At 40.7% G+C, this 21,255-nt stretch overlaps 2 protein-coding genes and 1 long non-coding RNA gene across 6 annotated transcripts in view; 1 reads left to right on the top strand and 2 right to left on the bottom strand.

Moving 5' to 3' along the window:
* The window catches only part of ITGA1 (integrin subunit alpha 1), a 73,190-nt gene extending 61,616 nt beyond the window's left edge, over positions 1-11,574 (bottom strand). Inside the window, exon 1 of the mRNA XM_063180278.1 lies at positions 11,462-11,574. Coding sequence (XP_063036348.1) covers positions 11,462-11,489 — 28 coding nt within the window. The 5' untranslated portion in view covers positions 11,490-11,574. The remainder of the gene's footprint in view (positions 1-11,461) is intronic.
* On the bottom strand, positions 1,085-5,784 carry PELO (pelota mRNA surveillance and ribosome rescue factor). The gene is made up of 2 exons (XM_063181277.1): positions 4,930-5,784; positions 1,085-3,798 (listed from the first exon to the last, which is right to left on the bottom strand). The coding sequence occupies exons 1-2, from the start codon at positions 5,653-5,655 to the stop codon at positions 3,367-3,369; spliced, it is 1,158 nt and encodes a 385-aa protein (XP_063037347.1). The 5' UTR covers positions 5,656-5,784; the 3' UTR covers positions 1,085-3,366.
* A 239-nt stretch (positions 11,575-11,813) lies between the features above and the next one.
* LOC134431971 (uncharacterized) overlaps positions 11,814-21,255 on the top strand; it is a 37,603-nt gene continuing 28,161 nt past the window's right edge. For 2 of the 4 annotated variants that reach the window (XR_010031167.1, XR_010031164.1), the window contains exon 1: positions 14,341-14,551. This is a non-coding gene — a long non-coding RNA (uncharacterized LOC134431971). Of the gene's footprint in view, positions 12,644-14,340; positions 14,552-21,255 lie in introns of those variants that run through there. The other 2 variants (XR_010031165.1, XR_010031166.1) reach the window with 2 other exon arrangements.

The following is a 21,255-nucleotide window of genomic DNA, read 5'->3' as shown; positions in this document are numbered from 1 at the left end:
ATAATGTCTAATCTCATCACAAATTAAACTGAAGAGCTTTGGGCTCTTGTTACATTGGTGGTCCAAGATCATTTATTACTAGCATTTTACTTATATAAGGGTAAAGACAGGAGGAGGAAGATGAGGAATTCCCTAGTCAAATAATATTGTTAAATACTTTATAATTTTACTGAAGGATTTATCTTTTATTTTGACTTGTAATTAGTAGGATTATCTTGGTCTCTAGCTGGTGGTGACCTTGCATTTTGCACCAAGCTTTAGCTGATTAACAACCACAAAAAGCATATATGCTAAGTGGTTTTAAATGCCAAAGGTGACAAAACTAACAGACTGGGGCCTGTTCCAAAATATAAATTTGCAAGAGAGGCAAAAGAATAACTGAATAAATTTATTTGAATCACTGTCTAGCACAGCAGGGTTCATGATCAATCTAATTTCATGATTTTTAAAGCTTTCTTCCTACCAAATGTAACAAGCTTCAGGAAGTCCTACAATGTGCCTTCATTCACTTTGAACACAGAAAAACTGGAAGCTAAACTACACTACTCACAGAATCGTGCCAGAATATAATCCTAAACTGGAGATAGTTCAAAACAGAGACACTTCAAAACGCAGTTTTTAGTTTAGTTCCAAACAATAGACACAAAAAATATTTTCCAATGGCTCTAGCACTCACTCATTTGATATGCTGATAGCATGCCTCTTCTGCAAGTCTTTTCTATACCCACAACCTAAGGTCTGCACTGAGCAAGCAACTTTGTCCGTATGGACTTTTCAACTATTCAAAATTCCTTGACACATGGAAGATACTAGCAACCCTGGAAATTGGCCAGGTCAAGCACTGAACACAGCCCACTTTCAATACCAGCCCTTAAGCTGTTTCCTGAAACAGGATGCATTTGTATACATAGTGATTGTATATTTATTTTACAACAAAAATGCTTACCAAAAAAAGAAAAACCCCAAAAAAACAAACAAAAAAATCCCACCCTTCCATACTTCTTTGGGCAATTCCATGAGTATTTCTTTCAGAGACATAACAACATGATAGCAATAGGTAAAAAAAAAAGAAAATGACACAAAATATAGTCAAGGCAGAATTTTAATTCTGAGTGTAAATAATTCAAAGAATCACTATCGTCACATTTGCTTATCAGATGAAAAAAAAAAATGCAACAAAATGGCCACTTCTTTTCCTTGATGGTAACTACAGGCACAAAACACAAAATCGCCATTGTAATCATGCAGTACTCAGCAAACACTCTTCACAACTTCTGGTTTACAATGGAATAATTGGAACTAATCTGGTCTGATAAAATAGCAATCCATCCCACAACCAAAGAACAGTGATTTGTCTCTCAGGGAGTTTGTTGAGAAAAACTAAGAATTTCTGATGCACTACAAATTAGAATATGTCATTTGTGTACAGCTGCAACAAACTGGCATTACTTAGAAAAAGGGAATAGGGAATATACTACTAAACCATCCTAGGCTATAAAAGCTTGGAGAAATGAATGACTTGTTTTGATACAAGTTTATTTAAGGCCTGAATTGGCTGCCTATAATTAATATTTTCTGGTCAATTTCTTCTGCTCCCTGTTTTTAACATCAAACCAGATATAACAGGAACCAAAGTGCTTTCTTGCTAAAAAGTGTACAATAAACTTAGGCAAATTAAAAAAAAAAAAATTACACAGTTTGGCCATTGCCAAACAAAGCCCACCCGAGCATCCTATGACTGGTGGCACCCAACACCATTCAAGACAAAAATGTAAAGCTCAAACAACATAATTCATGTGCAAGCTGACTTTAAACAAGTGTCTCAATGGGCTTGTTCGTCTTCAACAAAAGAAGAATTGAGGTGTTACAGCCTCTTATACAAGTTGTTTTCAAGAATTTCTTAGACTGTGTGCATGATGTAGAAGAGGGGAGATGGCTTTAATTCAAAAGTACTTCTCTATCAAGAAGTTTAGAATGGTGCTTCAGCTACCAATAGACAGTATTAAATTTAGAGGATTAGCACCTTTGGACATAGGGGACTATACTTAAAAATTATTTTCCTAAAACTATTCTACCCAGACTAGAAGTTTTGGTGGTTTTATTTTTTAATCTTCCACTCTTACAACACTTTCCATATCACAGAATTCTTCTGTGGTTCCTGTTCTCACCTTCCATCACATTTTTCTCACCTTCCATCACATTTAAATAAGGAATGCCTATTTATACACACAAGCCATATCATCAAACCTGGGTTTGAAACAATACAACTACTGGTTATGTCTGAATCTGAACGCAGTTTTTGCTTCCTCAACCTAAGATTTACGGCCCAGTGAAGAAAGAAAACTCCTTCGGGCTCTCAGTACTTTCAGCTGATCAAATAATTGAAAAGGCAATTTTCACTTTTACAGTTTCCACTATCTTAAGCTGAAATTTGATTTATACTTTTGTCATCTGTATTTCTGTATCACCATTTATAAAAGTTTTTAAAGAGATACGCAAATAGAATACCAGATTATGAAGTCCCCTAAACTATTTGCTATCAAAAGATTCCTTGTGGAAACTGAAGTCCTGATTTTCTAAGTTTTTTCTTATGCTTTCTCAGAACTGGGTGCTAAATAATGCCAATTTAGCAGAATACAGCCAATGACATCTTATTAGTCTTCAATTTCCCAAGATAATAGCATTCTAAAAGATAACTAAATGGTTACACTGAGAGTCACCATTTGTCCTGCATCTACTATTGTGTTAGCAAAGAAATGGTTAACTTAAAGGGTCTCATTGCTGAAAGACTGCTTCAAGCGTTTCACAGAAAAATTGAAGTAGTTAGACTTACATCACCCCACAAAGCCCAAAGAGCTGATATTGACCCAATTCCTATGACACACCTTAGGAAGAACAGGGAGCTCCTGTGAAGATCAAGCACAGTTTTGACAGTTTTTCCAAGAAGTTTACCTTTGTTTCATAATACTCTTTCCAAGCATTTGAACAGAAATAGTCTAACGTGAATTTTCCTCTGTTAGTTTACTATTTTTTCCTACATATTTCACTAAGTTGGCAGTCTGCCTTAACATGCGGACTAAGCAGCACTGGGGAGCCAAATTAGTTTCTTGTACTGCTGGTGGTCAGGAACTGCAAAAACAGTCAGCTCAGCACAACATACCAATAATTATTACCATACATCGGATATGTATGGTAGGGTGCATCAGTAGTGTGCTGAGTAAAGCTACATATATGCGTGTATATGTTCACTATTAAAACTTTTTAATTACATGTCATTGTACATCTGCACGCTGTATTCAGGTCAGGAGGACCTTAAATGTCATTTTAGCGTGACGCAGAAAAGAAACTGAAATGAAGTCACTGTTATCAATCGTCTTCAGAGCTAGATTCATCTTCCTGGTCAGAGAGCTCAGCCACAGGAAAGCGCAGGATAGCTGCCACCCCCGTCAGCTGGCCCAGCTGCTCTCCAGACACATGGAGGCTGGAGAAAATGCGAACTGTGCCCATGTTCTCCCGCACGCTATCTACCAACTTAACATATCGGGCACGGGTAGCCACGTCCTGGTGCCGAAAAAGCTCATCACTGATCAGCAGGGTGTCAATGGCCATGGCTTCGTTGGCCTTCTCCACATGCTTCAGACCATAAAAAGCTCGGTCAGGCTCATGCTGCAGCATTTTATAGAAGTCATCTAAGGCTTTGACCTCACCAGCTGCCTTAGTGTCAGAAAGACGGCTAGCTACAGCTGGGTCGCAGAGGGCTTCCTTCAGTGCGTACTTATGTCCCGAGGAAGAGTGGACCTGGAGTGCAAACAAAGTCAAAGATTTGGTGTTTTTGAAGAAAAAGGACCATCTTCTTGATTAACCAATCACAAATATTCTCTATGATATGCAGTATTAATCTTGATGATTATTTGGGGAACTTATCTCCTTCTTGAAAAATACATGATTTTTTTCTGAATCTCTCCTGCAACCCAAAGCCTATACCAAATCCCTTAAACTGCCTTTCAAGCAGCACAAGAAAACAGCCTCTCTTATTCAAAGGCTGGATTAAATACATGAGCTCCTAAAATAAGGCTACTTGAAACTACCAAGAAACTGAAATCTAAGCCTAAGCCTCTTTTATACAGCATTCAAGATAAGGAAAGACCCTCAACACTGCAGGCATATGGTGTAAAAGCACCAAATCTGTGCAATTATTATGGCTGCAAAGCCGTGAATTACATCAAAACTTCTTTCTGTTATCACTTTGCTACACATGGAAAAGGAGGGTTCTTGGTGCACTGGGTCTCCCAAGTACTAGGACCATTAAGCACCGGGACTCACTTCACTATCCCTGCTCCCAGATCACCCCAGGTCTACTCCAACTGAAAAATAATATAAGCATCCTTATGAAAACCACTTTTAGGCTTTGAATATGACTATTTCAGTATAAGACTAAAGCCCCACCCACTCAACCAGACATGACTAAGAAACAAGCAAAAAACAACAGCCTGTAACTATGTAGTACAAAACTAACAACAAAATTCTAGTTAATTTTGGTAACATAAAATTAACTAACCTATACCGCGTCCAGGTACTTTTAAAAAAACATCTTTAGAAAGTTGTTATTAAACATGCATGCTATACAGGGTGACAAAGGAACAGTGCAAAGTATTTTCCAACTTGCACTTCACACTTAATGGAAGAGTAAACATGCCTTTATAGGGAGTTTGAAATTTTTCTACTCCACGTTAAGGTATGCTAGGTGGGAAGCATCCCTGTATTATGTGTAACTCCTTTACGCTTTGGAAGGCATGAGAACAATTTCCTCATGATGCTCAGTCAGAAATTTATTTTTTAATAACTTATTTCCCATGTAACTACCTTTTATTATCACACACAACTCTCAAGCCTCTTTTTACCCACTCTGGAAACTGCACAGATCCTTACCTGTAGGAACTTGGACCTGTTCTCCAGCAGAAGCTTGTTGTCAGTCTTGACTGCCTGCTGGAACATGTAGTCACAAAACTGCTCCCGCACGAAGCCTGGGCTCGCCACCAGTACACACTTCACCACCTCAAAGTTGATATGCCTCTGGATGGCTTGCACCACCTGCTCGTAAAACCTCTCTAGGGCCCGGTCGTGCTGACTGCAGTTCCCTTTCCGCTTGCGGGGGATGTTCACCTCCACCTTGGCACGAGTTAGCGTCATGCTCGGGGTGACCAGGCAGACGTGGGCCAAGCCCTCCTGCATGACCACAGCCGCCACATCGGCGCTCCAGGCCGGGTCGCAGGCCTGCTCGATGCGCTCCAGCACCACGCTGTCCCACTGCTTCTTGGCCAGCGTGAACTGGCGGTTGGGCTCCAGCTCGATAGTGTGGTAGGCGCCCATCTTCACATACTCGTTCTCCTGGATGTTCGTGCCCTTGACCCGCAGCTGGCAGGCCTGTGAGTCGAAGTCGATGGTCTCCACGCAGAGGGTCAGCGTGGTGCGGATGCGGTTGCTGCCCACGCTGCCCGTGGACGACTCGGTCTGAACCTTGCGGATGGTGGAGGCGCGCAGGCTGTCACCCACCTGCAGCAGGTTGTAGGTGTGCCACATGTCCTCAGGCTCCTCGGGGATCAGCGTCACCTGCCCCGCATTATCCTTCTCCAGGTCCTTCCTCACCAGCTTCATCCTGGCGGCTCCTCGCGTCCCTCGCCCTGTGCCGCGGCGGCAGCGGGCGTCAGGCGTGCCGCGGCAGGGAAGGCCGAGGGCCGGAGCCGGCGGGACCGCGCACTCCCGGACGGACTGACGGACACACGGGCGGCCTTCCCGGAGCCCCCTCTACCCGCGCTCCTCCGCGCGCCCGTCGCCGACCCCAACGCGCACGCGCAGCGCCCCCGGCGCACGCGCACAGAGCCCTCTCCCTCCCGAGGCGCCGCCGGGGCGCGCCCCGCCCCGCCCGATTACCGCAAGCACGGCGCATGCGCGGGGCGCCGCGCGCGGGTAACCTGGCGGCGCGTCCCGAGGCTCCCTCGTCCTGCGGAAGGAAAAGTGCCGGGGCAGTGTGAGGAGGGAGGGGGAACGGGAGCAGTCGCGCTGCTGTGAGCGCTGGAACTCGGCTACTGCCTCGCCGGGAGGGGGGCGCCCCCGCGTTCGTCATTCCCCTCCAGCGCTTCACAGCGGCGGTCCAAACTCCTGAAGTCTCTTCACAGCGTGCCGCGCGTTTCAAAACACGAGAGGAAAAAGCCAAACCAAAACCGAGCGGCCAAAGCTAAGCGGTTGTAGAAACTCAGGGGCACAGATAGCAGAAGAGGCGAGAGGTGCAGTCCCGTGCTTCAGCGAGCGCCAAGGAGCCCCGGGACCGCGGTGCCGCCCCCAGCCGCCGCCGCCTGCCTGAGGAGGGGCGAGGCGGCCCCCACCCATGGAAAGGGAAACCTGACCTGTTGCTTGCACGCTGCTCTTAAACTGAATTCCGGTTTAAAAGGGTTTGGTTAAATTTGCAAGTTGCACTTCAGCCAGTACTGAACCTTGACCGGCTTCCTTCCAGATCTGACGCAGATAAGCGCTTTTCAAACGAAGCTGGATGTTCGCATGGGGAAATAAGATGCCTTGCTAAAACACATGATATTGCAAAGAAAATGGACCTGAACCATCACTACACAGCTGAATTTGCAGCCCAAACGAATTTAGCAAGCCAGAAATAATGAAAAATTGTATCACTATACAAGAAGGGAGGAATATTGGAGAAGAAGAGAAGGTTATGTGAGACCTCATAGCAACCTTCCAGTATCTGACAGGGAAGAGGGGAGCCGGAGAGGGATTCTTCATCAGGAACTGAAGTGACAGGACAATAAGTAATGGGTACAAATTGAAAGAGGGGAAATTTAAGTTACATAACAGGAAGAAATTTTTCTTTGAGAGTGGTTACACACTAGAATAGTGCCTAACCTCTGGTTGCCCAGCGAGGTTGTGGTTTCCCAATGCTGGTACTCATTGGACAAGGCCTTGAGAAAGCGGGAAGATGTCTAGTGGGAATTGTCCCTGTCCATGGCAAGGTGGGTTGGGACTAGATGATTTTTAATATCCATTCCAACCACTTAAAACTCTATAATTCTATGATTCTGAGTTCTGGAGCTTATTTTTGAAACAGCATACAACGCTAAAAGCTCTATTTAAGAATGAATGTTGCAAATTTAGAACAAGGGAAAGAATGAAGAGTAGAAAAAAAAATGCTTGCATGAGAAATGATTAAATAAAAATAGGTTGAGAAGATGGGCACACTAATGTGCCATGCTAAGTGTGTCAAGGCAATTGCGACAGATAAGTTTGGAGTGATTACACACTTGATCTAGTAACAGAAAAGTGTGAAGGCATCTTCTTACAGATGAGAAGGTGGTCACAAGAAAGTTTCTGGTTTCTATTAGCCATTTTTTTAAATGAAAAAACAACTCACTGTGATTATGGAATTTGCTGACTTGGAAAGGATTTGGAGTCAAGAATTTGATGAGATACAAGGCTACTGTGAGCAAAAATAATCCCATATCTCCCGTTGTGGTATAAATTTCTCTGAAGCATCTAGCTGTAGTCAGTTGTGACAGGACAGTGAACTCAGATCTGGCCAGTAATGTGCGTTCCTTTTCCCTAAGCTTGATACTGGTGTAAAAACAACTTTATCAGATATTACATAATAGGATTTATTTTTCAGACCTCAGACTCTCTTCCTGTGAGTACACATGCTTAACTCTGTTAGCATGAATAGTTTCACAGGATCAAGCAGGACCACCCAAGGGAATATAACATAAGCACATGTGTAAGTAACTGTTTAACTTGTACATACTAATAATTTTGCATTACCATTTTAATGCAAAAGCAGAGGCAGAGAACTTCTGCATTCAGGTTTTCTTTAGGAGAGAGTGTGCATTCAGCTTTACTTTCAGTTCCTTTCACTTATCTATATAAATGGTAAATGGTGAACTGATGGCAAATTTTCTTCTTTTTGTTCTTTGCAACTATGAAATTCCAAAGGTTGACCTCATGCTATTCTTTCAAGAAAAAATAGCTGTGGTGCATATTTAACTTCCACATTAAATGTATTTTACTTTTTATTCTTTTACAGTGGTGTATTTACAAACTTTTCTGTGCTTATTCATTCCTGTCAACTTTTTACAAGCAGCCTCACATCTCTGGTATTCTAGATAAAGGTTGCAAGTTGGCATCCAGTATTATCCAGTAGAAAAGAAACATTCAATTCAGGAAAATAACTTACTGCATTAAAATAACCCCACAAAAATGCACATGCATGCATACATACACACCCCACCTAACACACCCCAAAAGCAAAACTCACAACAAACAAACAAACCCAACCAAAGAAGAAAAACCAACTTTGAAACAAAGTTGCCACTCAAAATACTCAACTGACTGTTGTAGAAAGAGACATTTTGATATGGGCCTTTTCTCAAACAGCAAGGTGTAAGATTTATAGAGTTGTGAATAGTGATCCACAAATATTTAGTGGCAAATGTAAACTTCAATGGATTTACCCACTATCATCAGGACTATTGTCAACATATAAAGGAAAGTACCTACTAGAGATGATGTTTTGTCTACTCTGGTAAAAAAGTAAATATAGGATATTATTATTTGTTTGAGTATGTCAAAGTATGAGCAGTAGAAGCAAAACATCTCAAAAAAATTAAGAACCATAGAAGTTTCTAAGTTCATTCTAATTTTGCTAATGACAGGGAGAGAGATGACTTTGATCATGGTAGAGCCAAAACAAGTGTGTACTTTTAACTCTTCATACAGTTTTAACATAAGAGTTCAAAATTGCATAGCCTGTTCCTGCCTTGGAAAGATTGAGACTCTATGTAAGACCTAAGAGTTCTTGTAACAAATCACTCTGTAAATGCAATTTTATTGGTATTAATAATTGTAGCAATTTGACATCCATTTTTGGACCTTTTTAAGTACAATGCAAGATAAAAGGAAAATGGTGATAGCATATATTCTTAGGGATTTTAGAGCTGTGCTGGTTATCTAAGGTTATTACTCTGCAAATGTTTGAGACATACTTCCTTATACCTTCAATTCTTGGTCAGCTACTTTATGAAGGTGGGTTATGTACAGATTCTAGACAAGAAGAGGTCGTTTTCATAGGAAATCCCATCCCCTCCATATTATAGCCACTTCAGCTAGAATTCATGCAAACATGCTTACATTCTGGATAAGAAAAACTAATGGGAAAGAATCTCTGATGCAGGGGGGGAAAGTCTGCTAAGAAATGTTGGGCGTTATTGTTGCAAGAGCAGAGGAAGATAAAAGAGAGAGATGGAGAGGGAAACTTGGGAAAACATGTCTTTTCATGCTTTGCCTTTGTCCTGTGGCTGTCCTGCCTCTACAGAACAAAGACCATTTCATTTGCTGCATACAGTTCTGTCTTCATCTATTTACCTTTATCTTTTCTGTTACAAAGCTGAGTACAGCAAGACCATTATCAATAAAGACACAAGTCCAGGAGGGAACAGGCTTTGCCTAACACTGTTAAGTGAAGAAGTTTTCAAAAGTAATGGAAGCCTTTAAACTAACTTCTTCGTTCCTTCCTGTTGAAATGTAGGGCTGGAGAAAACTTCAGCAGATCCCTAGTCAAACCACTTCCATAGAGGCCAGCTGAAGTAAACTCAGCCATCCCTTATAGCTGTTCATCCAACTTCATCGAAAGTCCTGGTGAAAGAGAAAGGGGTGGGCTTCTTTTGGTAGCCTAGCAATTCTTTACCCAAAGAGTAAGAATATTCTTCTGAATATTCCCTAAGATTTATGCATAGCCAGTTACATTTATTTTCTTTTGTCATTTGTTGGATTTGGAGAACCAAGTATTCAATATCTTTGGAAACCAGCATATGTGATCTGGAAAGTCATGACTGAGTGCTCTCACAAAACAAAGAAACATTGAAATCTGGAATAATATCCTCAGCAATAATATTTGGATAAACAGATATATCTGAAATGTTCAACATTTGCCCAAAATGTTCAACATTTTGCCATTTTTTTTTCTGGTAGATAGACAAGCCTAACTAATTCAGTGTTTTGCCATAGATCATTTTACTCAGACCCTTATCAGGCTTCTCAATTATCTATGCACTTCAGTCTGTTTGCATGTCAGACTTTCTGTGGTCAAGATTCTCAGAGGTCTCATCAAAACAAGCCAAAATTTCCCTTATTTACCAGAGACAACTTGAATCCTTTACCTGGTAATGCCTTCTCTTATTTCTAAGTCTATTCTTTTTCCCACCAATCTTTTAAAAAATAAACCCCCATGACACCACCACCAAAAAATTAATCACCTGGAAAATCCAGATGAGACTTGAAATGTTTTCCTATCTGACAGTAAACATTTTTTTTTATTACTGATAAGTTCATTATCTGTCAGCATTACCAGTGGTAACTCTGCAGCTCTGAAAGGAGGTTGTGGCACACTAAACTTTTGCTGTTTTACAAAGTGTCCTTCTTTGAAGGTACACAGAAGCATGTTTTGGAATATGTCACTAATAATAATGAAGACAGTTAAGAACAACAACTAAATATGGCATGCCAAAATACTATATTCAGATTTTCACAGTTTCCAGTATCTGTTCTGTCTTGCACAATAAGCACAGAGGGAAGAGGGGAAAACTCTACTTTTACCTTTCCCCCACTTGCTGCTGCCTGCATTTGGACAATTCTTATGAAATTGATTTATTCCCCTGTTTCAGGGGGGAACTGCTTCAGGTTCACTGTGTGCTTCTTGCCTGCGCAAGAGCTGCTGTGCAGTTCAATGTCCACATTTCCAAGCACATGAATCCCAGCATTGCCTTAGCTTCTTTCCCACTTCTAGGAATCCCCTGATTTCAGATCCAGAATGTGACTACAGATTGACTAGCTAGGGACATTGTTACTTGCTGCATTCTATTTTCTAGGAAAGCAAGTAAGTCACTAACAATCAATGAACCCCTAAAAGGAAATATTACATATTCCATCTCCGGATGAACTCATCTTTATGAAGTGAGTGAGTGCTTCCTCACTTCCCTTTTACCAGTCAGAAGTCTGAAAGCCAAACAGAGGAAAGCAAAAAATCTACCCTAATTAAAAAAAGCCTCCAAAACCAACCAAAAACCAAACCAACAAAAATCAAATAAATTTGTTTCTTCCAAGCCAGCTTCAATTTCAGTATGCCTTCTTAGCCATTCATCCTCATCTAGCAGTCACCCCTTCCTTGCCAGCAGATTCTAAAATCGGTTTAGGAATTAAAGTTCCCAGAGACAAGCAAACCGAGGAGGTTCCTCACCGCCTGCGGCCGGAGGGCAGCTTCGGGAAGGGCAATCCCGGGGCAGGGATCTGGGCGGGAGGGCGCCGTCCCTTGGGTGCCAGACCCTGCCAGCCTCACCTTCCTCCCACCGGGAGCAGGGCTGCTTTAGGGACCCGAATCTTCGAAGCAAGGCAGAAACAAGGCTTTACTCACCTGTCAGCATCCAGCAGGAGGCAGCCATGCCTGGGCTCCTGCGAGCCGGGGCCGGGAGCCCGGGCGGAGGGCAGCGGTGGCGGGAGCGGTTCTGCCGCCGGCGCGCCCGGCTGAGCTGCGCTGCCGGTGGAGCTCAGCGCTCTGCACCGCCCGTCCGCCTCGCAGCCGAGTTAGGCATTTCCTGTTTGTTATCCAGTCTTTACGTTGCTTCTTCGCGTTTAAGAAGAGTTTAGCTTCCTCCCACCCGCACACAGTTTCCCCCCCCACCCACCGCCTAAAGGTCTCTGAGTTTTGGAAACCTCCCCGTTGAATTAGCCCAGCGTTAGGATGTACAAATAAAGCCAAATCTCCCCCACTAAACACTCTCGGAGAGCGCAGCAGACCTTAAAGGGACATCTCCCGGTTCATAATTAATAAGTGTCTGCCGCCGGCCAGCCCCTGTCCCAGTAGGGCAGGAGTGAGCTGGGTGTGCTACACAGCCACCTCTCTCGCCTTAAGAACAGAAGAAACACGTCGTTGAGGTAGGGGGGTGTGTTGGACTGCTCGAGTTTAATTTCTCTGACATCACCCCTGAAAAACGCACTCTTACGGCCGGTCATTTGCCCGCAAGAGGAAGCCAGCCACCCCCTCCCCATTCTCGGCGGCTCTGGAGACACAGTAACTCTTCAGACAGTGGGCGATTCTCTCGAGTCTCTGCGTCCTCCTGTGCTTCGCTGCATAAATACCAGACAGCTGCCTTTGCCCTCCTCTATCGAACGTTTGCATGGCATGCCTTCCCACTCTCCCTGCCCCCAAAACGACTTCCCTAGTAAATAACTGAATAAATAGCAAAGGTAATAATCAGCCAGATTCAAGCCCTTGAGCGGAGATTTTCAGGGTTTGTTGCACACTCAGGAAAGGAGTAGTTTTGCAGGACTTTTTGAGTTTTTGCAGGACTTTTGAGCACCAGACTGATGCTCAAGTGAAGTCACACCCCTTCAGCAGTGTATGAGATGCCACACTGGACCTGGTGAAAAATCATTTTATTGTTTATAAAACAAGGGAATTCACAGTCCCTCAAGAAAGAAAAAGAAAAACCAAATACAAGGATTTGGAAAATTGGTGCTTCTAGAAAAATCCTGTATCATTTCCTTGACTTGGAGCAAAGGATTTGGTGAGTTAGTGGAAGTTAGTGGAATTTTGGTAAGTTCCTTTGAGACTAATAAACTGCAGCTTTTAATAAGCACTATAATAGCTTATTTCATCTTCCACCTTCTGTCTTAATTTCATGAGAACACTTAGGGTGCACCTTGTAGATCGGTGGAAATTTTAGAAAACTGCACAATTGTAAAGCTGGTTTAAGAGCAAAGATGCTCAATGGGTCTACTCAAAGTTGATGAAATTACGTACATGTGTAACTTCTGCTGAATGAGAATTTTAGCTTGGTTGGTGTCAGTTTAAAAGACAAGACACATTTTTTTCCAGTCAAAGGTTTTATGCATAAAATTGAAGGAAATGGCATCCAAACGAAAAGAAGACTGAGTTTATGGAAAAACTGTCATTTCATTTTTGCCAGTCAGTTGTGTTACTACTACTGTTATTCCAAAACAGAGTTCGTAACCCGGTGTACTGGAGCCAACAGCACACAGAGTTGATGTTGCGGTTTATTACAGAATTACAAGTCTGGGTGCTGGGTGGTAATCCACAGAAGTCAGCGCCCTCTGGGTTATAAAGCTGGGAGTTTTTTTATACCCTTTTTTAGTATATATTCCACCTACCAAATATAGATGGACTGCTGTATTTTCTTAAAAAAAAAATCTAAACCAAACAACCAGACCAAACAACCAAACCTTTGTATTCCCTATGTCAGTATACTTCAGCTAAATGAAGGAATTGAGCTTGCCTTCAAATCATAATGAAGGACTATTTATTTATTTATTTATTCAGATTAAATGTATTACATCAGAGGAAGAAGCAGGGAAACTAAGGACCTTCTCTTGGACTAAAATTAATTCAAGCCCATATGAAATTTATTTACTTTTGGTAAATATGTGGAGACTGTATATCATGTTGGAGAATAGCACTTCTTGAGAGTAAAAATGATGAAGAATTATTCCTAATATTTACCAAATTATTCTTAATATTATGATTCATTAATTTGTTTTTCTGGTGGTGTCATATGTCTTGCATAGGCAATGTCAAAAGGAAAACATTAGAAATGATTAATTGCTGGGCTGAGCTAGTATTTCTTATTTATTTGAACACATTCAAGTAACTAAAATACACTACAGACTTATAGGCAGCTATCTGTTTTGGAGTGTCAGACCAGAAAAAACCTCAAACCCACTGTTTCACAGTTCATGTTGCTGTATGTACAGTAGTTCAAGCTAAGTTAGTAACATGTTGTCAAATTCTCAGAGTTCAGAGCTTCATATATTAGTAGTAAGGAGCAAATCTATTTTAAGCAGGAATCCCTAGATGAAGCTCACTGAGGCCCACAAGTAGATAAGATACTATGTTATTTTAATGTGAGAAAAACAAGTATTACTAGCTTCAGTGGATTGTAATAGTATACAAAATCATTACCCGTAGTTATGGATAAAAGAAAAAGGTCAATTTAGTTAAAAGAATATAGTTGGCTTGCATAATTTATGTCTTTCTTAGATGTCACCAAATGCTGAGGAAGGATTTTTTCCTTAGTGCTATAAATTAAACATAATTGGTAACTTTTGAACTGTGCCTCCTAACTCAGTTTCAGCAATTGTTGTTGTTTTTAGAATATGAGATCTAGAATAAGTCCACCAGTAGTTCCATAGAATCTGATTAAGTATTTGTGATTAAAGATTAACGACTTTGACAAACTGGACTTTGAAAAAGTAGCAAAACCTAAAAACATCAGAGCGACACAATTCTTCTCCCCTCTAGGAGGTGTTATTCCTGCAGAAAAAAACCCAACCTGTGGAAATGCTTTTTGTCCCAAAGGTCAGGGCTGAAGAAAGAGGAACCAAAGTTTTTCAAATAGTTTCAAAGTCAGGCAGTCTTATATGGTGTCACTGCAATTTACGTAGAACTCGTTTTTTCATGGATTTTTTTCTTCCTCTCTTAAAGAAGGTATGAGCAATTTTAATTTATTTTACTTGTTGGGTGAGAAAGATCTCTAATCTGTAACACAAGAGAGGAATGCATAATGCAAGACTGACTTCAAATAGCCAGAAGCGTTTCTAATTTTCTTCTATTAAAGGAATAGTATGACAGCGCTGATATTGTAAGAGAGATGTTACACGCTTCTGCAGTGTTCACTGTTGTTATAACACATCGCTGTGCACTGCATGTGTTCATATAGGTTCTAAGTGAATATTTATCATTGACATCACAGATTATAATCTTGGATAGTTTACATTGCACTGTGGATTAATGGTAATTTACGTTTATGTTTTTTTTCTTACACTTGCTTATCCTCGGTCTCCAGCATGTCTTTCACCTTGATGACTTTGTTGTTCATTTTCATAATCTCCATTTTTTCCTATCTGATTCTAGGACTGTACTAGAATTCACCACGCATGACTTGGGGGTCTGTAGTCTGATTTTTATTATGTCTGAAATACTTGAGGGTTTCTTCTTCAAGTACCAGAACTAAGATTTGGCATAAAGTACTCTATGCATAAATCTTTTCATGTTTTACAGCTCAGCTTTTAACTGATACTTGATATTCTTGGAGAATGCTCATGCTTCAGCTCCATCTGTATTAACCAGAGGTACATATGTGCCAAAAATCCTTTTTGCTATACAATAGGATCTTTATAAAATTTTTGTTTTGCAGATTGTGTCAGTTTAAATAATGTTGGTAGGAAATGTTATGGAAAATGCCCTTTGTGTTCTGTGTTACATCTATTCCCTATAATATCTTTTATTTCTTGTTATTTTTTGGATTATGTATCAAATATCATGTGTAACTGTGAATCAAATAATATACAAATGAATATAATCAAATTAATATACAAATTAATATAATATATGTGTTCTTACTGAAATTTCTGATTTTCCTCCTTAACAGTTCTCCAGTGTCTCACACCCTCAGTCATGCTGCTTTTCTTTATGCATTTTCTCCAGGTGCAAGTTTTTAAATATTCGTTTTAAATTTGTAGAGATCAAAATTAGGCATACCACAAAAATACAGGAAGATCAGAAAGAGATGAGTTTGCACAGTATCATTTACTGCTATACATCTTCCACCAATCTCTTTAATTTTTGGGAGATTTCTGCTTGCTTATTTACTTACCTATGTATCTGTTTGTAAGTTATCTTTGAGCTCCATAGTACACTGCCAAACTTTAACATGAATATATAGTTCTTCAGACTATGCACTACAGAATGCAGTCTATTCCATGTGAATGAGGTACTGACTTCTCTGGCCTGTCAATTTTTTTTTTTGTGTTGGAGTGCTGTTTCTGCAGCACTGAAGTCACTGCAGCTATGGCATTGAGTCTGAGGGGAATGGAACTGGTATTTTCAAGTGTGGGGGGTTGAAAACCAGAAATTAATATTGTGTTATACAAAACCAAGAATCTAGAAATTGCAATGTGTTTATAGTTTTTTTGACTAAAGGTAGGTATAATAACTCAGTTATTAACATCAGTGCACTAATTCTACTGCAATATACAAAGAATCACAGATTCACAGAATCACAGAAGTTCAAGGCTGGAAGAGACCTATAAGATCATCAAGTCCAGCTCATGTTCTAACTGTTCAACTAGATCATGGCAGCAAGTGCCACATCCAGTCTTTTTTTGAATTCTTCAAGGGATGATGACTCCACCACCTCACTGGGTAAATGATTCCAGTATCTGACCACTCTTTCTGTGAAATATTTCCTTCTTAATTCTAACTTACATCTCGCTTGACGCAGCTTGAGACTGTGTCCTCTTGTTCTATCTGTTGTCACCCGGAGAAAGAGACCGACCCTCAGCTCACCACAGCCACCCTTCAGGAAGTTGAAGAGAGAGATAAGGTCACCCCTGAGTCTCCTTTTCTCCAGGCTAAACAACCCCAGCTCCCTCAGTCGTTCTTCATATGGCTTGTGCTCCAAGCCCCTTACTAGTCTCGTTGCCCTCCTCTGGACACGCTCAAGCATCTCAACGTCCCTCCTAAAGTGAGGGGCCCAGAACTGGACGCAATACTCCAGGTGAGGCCTCACCAGTGCTGAGTACAGGGGAAGAATGACCTCCCTGCTCCTGCTGGCCACTCCATTCCTGATACTGGCCAGGATGGCATTGGCCCTCTTGGCCACCTGGGCACACTGCTGGCTCATGCTCAGCCGACTGTCAGCCAGCACCCCCAGGTCCCTTTCCACCTGAGCACTGTCCAGCCACACCGTCCCCAGCTTATATCGGTGCAGGGGGTTATTGTGGCCAAAGTGCAGGGCTCGGCACTTGGACTTCTTGAACTTCATCCCATTAGATTCTGCCCATCCATCCAACCGTTCCAAGTCCCTCTGCAAAGCCCTCTGTCCCTCTAACAGATCAACACACGTTCCCAGCTTAGTGTCATCAGCAAATTTACTAATAAAAGACTCTAAGCCCTCATCCATGTCATCAATAAAAATATTGAACAGAACTGGCCCCAACACAGACCCCTGAGGGACACCACTGGTGACTGGTCGCCAGCTGGATGCAGCACCATTCACCACCACTCTCTGGGCCCGGCCATGCAGCCAGTTCTAAACCCAGCGAAGGGTATTCCTGTCCAGACCACGGCCGGCGAGTTTGTCTAGGAGTAAGCTATGGGAGACAGTGTCAAAGGCCTTGCTGAAATCCAGAAAAACAACATCTACAGCCTTCCCTGCATCCACTAGCCGGGTTACCTGGTCATAAAAGGTGACCAGGTTAGTCAGACATGATCTACCCCTCCTAAATCCATGCTGGCTGGGTCTGATACCCTGGCCATCCTGCAAATTTTGCATGATGGCGCGTAATATAAACTGTTCCATTATTTTGCCAGGTACTGAGGTCAGGCTGACTGGTCTATAATTACCAGGATCTTCCTTTGCACCTTTTTTGTAAATGGGTATCACACTGGCCAGCTTCCAGTCATCCGGAACCTCACCAGTGAGCCATGACTGTTGGTAAATGATGGAGAGTGGCTTTGCAAACTCATTTGCCAGCTCTCTCATTACCCTGGGGTGGATCCCGTCTGGTCCCATAGATTTATGAATATCCAAGCATTTCAATAGTTCTATGACTGCCTCCTCTTGGATAATGTGGGGACCATTCTGCTCCCTGTCACCATCAACCAGCCCAGACGGACGGGAGTCTTGAGAGCAAGTCATCTTCCCATTAAAAACTGAGGCAAAATAGGCATTAAACACTTCTGCCTTCTCCTCGTCTGCAAATACTAACTTCCCACCTTTGTCCAGTAAAGAACAAAGGCTGGTCCTACCTTTCTTCCTACCATTAATATATTTATAAAAACATTTTTTATTATCCTTAACAGTAGTTGCCATCCTGAGTTCAAACTGAGCTTTGGCCTCCTTAATTTTTTTCCTGCATACTCTAGCAGCCTTCTTGAATACTTCCTTGGAGACCTGACCCTTCTTCCAACTCTGGTACGTCCTCTTTTTATTCTTAAGTTCCTCCAAGATCTCCTTTCCCAGCCAGGCTGGACGTTTACCCCGTTGACTGATCTTTCGGGATACAGGGATGGTCTGTTCCTGCACCCTCAAGATCTCTGCCTTGAAGTAAGCCCACCCTTCCTGAACTCCTTTATTTTTAAGGGCTGCTTCCCAAGGGACGCTCTGAATTAATCTCTTAAACAGGCCAGATTTACAATGAGGCCAGAATTTAGGTGTAGAGGGTTAATTATTTTCATTAATGCCTTGGGCTTTCTGCAGTTCTGCACACAAATTTCCTTTTTTCTTTATTACTGCTTCTTAACAATTAAGTTTTGTTTTGTTTTGTTTTTAACATGATGCTTGTGGTATGTTGTATAACCAATATTATTTATTGTTCAGATAGATTTCATTTATGAAGCTGTATAAAAGAATAATTTACTGAGAGCATGCTGTGAAGGGAGGCTAATTGATGTCACTAATTTCTCAAAATAATTACATAGTCTGTAGAGTCTTACATTGTATTGCATTGCACAGTATTCATTACCTTCACAGCTGGTCTGCATAATATAATTACTTATTACTGTTTGGTCTGTTTGGTTACAGAAAAAAGGTAGCTATGATTATAATAACACTGTGAAAACTAATTATATTATTTTTTTCCTTTCCTAATAGATAGGAACATTGTCTCTCTCCTTTTTCCTTGATGCACACATTCTTCTTCCATGTCTATTGTATTGCTTTTACTGCAAAAGCAATGTTTAAGTTTAGATCACTGCCCAAGCTTTCCTTTAATCTTCTTAATCATGAAGAAAAAAATCTTGCTTTTTTTAAAGGAACACAAACGTGGTCATGATGATAGCCTATGTTTTACGGCCTGCATTAAAATAGCAAAATAAAACAACAAAAATCTAGCAACCAACTAAAATGCCCCCAGTTTTTAGTGAAACTGAAAAGAAGAGCTTCTGATCTGGAGGTTTAATCCAGACACCAAAGTGCTTTGGAAGCAGAGTCCTAGCCATGCAAAAACCAAAATGCTACCCAGAGAACCCCATGGATAGACCAGCATCCAAACAGAGTAATTAAGTTTGGAGAAGAGGTGAAAGCAGAATTTTTAGATCAAATTTTTGAATTTAAAGATGCAATTTAAGTTACTAATTGCTTTACAATATCAGTAGATCTATATCATGAGGCAATCATAGCTTTGGGTTTATTTTTTAACTTAAAAAGAGAGATTTCTTAGACTATTTTAATCAAATGGTGGTAATATTTGCTAATTAAAAACCCCAAGAAGGAAAACCTCATTTCCCATTTCTGCAAAATGATCCTTGAGTGTAACAAATATAACTTTAACAATTCAAATTGCATAAATTGTGTAGTCATAATGAAAGAGGAAGTTTTGTTGTCATATAAGATGTTTATGATTAGTAGCTGATGTTTATGATTAGTAGCTTTTGGTTAGTTTGAAAATTCATTCTCTGTTGAGAATGAAAAAAAACTGTTGCTCATACTGTATTATTCTCCTTTTCAGCTGCTTAGCTACTGAGTTAGAAATCAATAGAAATGATACTGAAGTTCTGTCATAATGATGCCATTTTGCATGTCTAAATATTTGCATATCTAAAGATTTTCAATATGTTGTAGAAGTATAATCTGAAAAAATAAACATATACATGTTTCCTCCAGCTCATACGATATTCTGAAATTTCAGGGACCAGAATGAACTCAAAATTCAAGGGGCAAGTTGTTTGTTACAGAGAAATTTTCAGAATTCATGTTTAACACTGCATAAACCAAGAATCCCAATGACAGATGTGCAGTGTTTTACTATGTGTTCTATTGTGGAATAGCATTTATTCAGAGGCTAGTGATTCATTAATAGTGGAAGAATCAGAGTGACCTGAGAGTGGATTTATATCCAGATAGAGGAAAAAAAAAATTCATAAATGTCTTATTTCATAGCATCTAAAGGAAGAAATTTTCTTCATCTTCAAGATATTTTTCAGTGTAATAAGCATGAACAATTTAATGTGTTTTTGTGGTCTATATAACTTTTATGTTTTCTCTCTAAAGAAATTGTGTTTCCTTCATCAGAGTTGTTTTATTGCAGTATATCAGTGTCCAAGTACCCAGTGACCACATTGGAGTTATTAAAATAAACAACATATAAGCCAGAGGCAGAGTTAAATTTATTAATAGTCTGCTTATTGATGAAGCAGTGGATGTGAATGTTGTGCCTGGATTAATTTGAATTCACTGCTATGGAAATCTTATTTCTTCAATAGGACCTGGCTCAGAGGCAAGACCTCGGTTCAGGTCAGCACATTTTGCAGAGGCTTTAAAGTTAGGTCAGCAATCCAAATAACTTCCTGTGGAGCAATTCAGGACAATATTTTCCCCAGATTCTGCAGCCAAACTAGCCTTTTTGACCTTTTCTAGAACCCATAGGTTGCACCTTCTCAATAAAGTCATTCTGGCACCATTATCAAATACCTACCAAATACCTGTCAAAATACCTACCAAATACCTGTGCACCTAACATATGTTTAGCTGCCCGACATCTTGAACCTCTTTAGAAGTTTTCCAGGCTCTGCTGGAAGGTCTTGTGTCACCAGGAGAGAACTGGAAGGTCTTGTGTCACTAGGACAGTTTTGACTGCTTAAAGAACCAGACTTTTTGCTTTCAAGAGTGCTCTTTGAGTGCTCTTTTGAAAATAAAATGAATGGTCATATAACTGACCATGTTTTTCTCAGAACTATTTCATCTGATTTTAGAGTCTTTTCTGAAAAGTCTTTTCTTACGAGCTTTTCTAAAAGTATCTTACTCAGTCAAGGAGGAATACATATCTCAGATATCAAAATGTAATGTCTTCTATTAATCTCTTTCTTCAGTACTCAGCTAAGTCATTATCACTCCTTTAAAGCTGCTAAAAAAATAGAATATTTTCCTCAAAAATATTTTTGAGGGTTTTCCCTGAGATTTTGAAGTATTCTTCAGACTACTTTTGTTCAGGAACCATCTGAAGTTGGTATCTCACCAGCTGGTCCATTTGACATTTGTTGCCCATTCTATAAGCTGATTTGGGGGCAGTAATCACAAACCTCCAGGAACAGTATTTTGTAGATTAGCAGCACCTTATTGAATGTATTTCCTAGGCCCCTGAATTAAGGGTCTGGCAGGGAGCTAATGATTTCAATCCCAGTTTCCATGT

Source organism: Melospiza melodia, chromosome Z (genome assembly GCF_035770615.1).
Source record: "Melospiza melodia melodia isolate bMelMel2 chromosome Z, bMelMel2.pri, whole genome shotgun sequence".
In the NCBI taxonomy this organism is placed as follows: Eukaryota; Metazoa; Chordata; class Aves; order Passeriformes; family Passerellidae; genus Melospiza; species Melospiza melodia.
The sequence above is the reverse complement of the archived record's forward strand: the minus strand, read 5'-3'. Positions and strand labels throughout refer to the sequence as shown.

Coding starts and splice junctions, on each gene's coding strand:
- PELO (XM_063181277.1), bottom strand. CDS start 5,655: ATGAAGCTGGTGAGGAAGGACCTGGAGAAGGATAATGCGGGGCAGGTG. Junction 3,799..4,929: donor ACAGGTCCAAGTTCCTACAG/GTAAGGATCTGT, acceptor TTTGCACTCCAG/GTCCACTCTTCCTCGGGACA.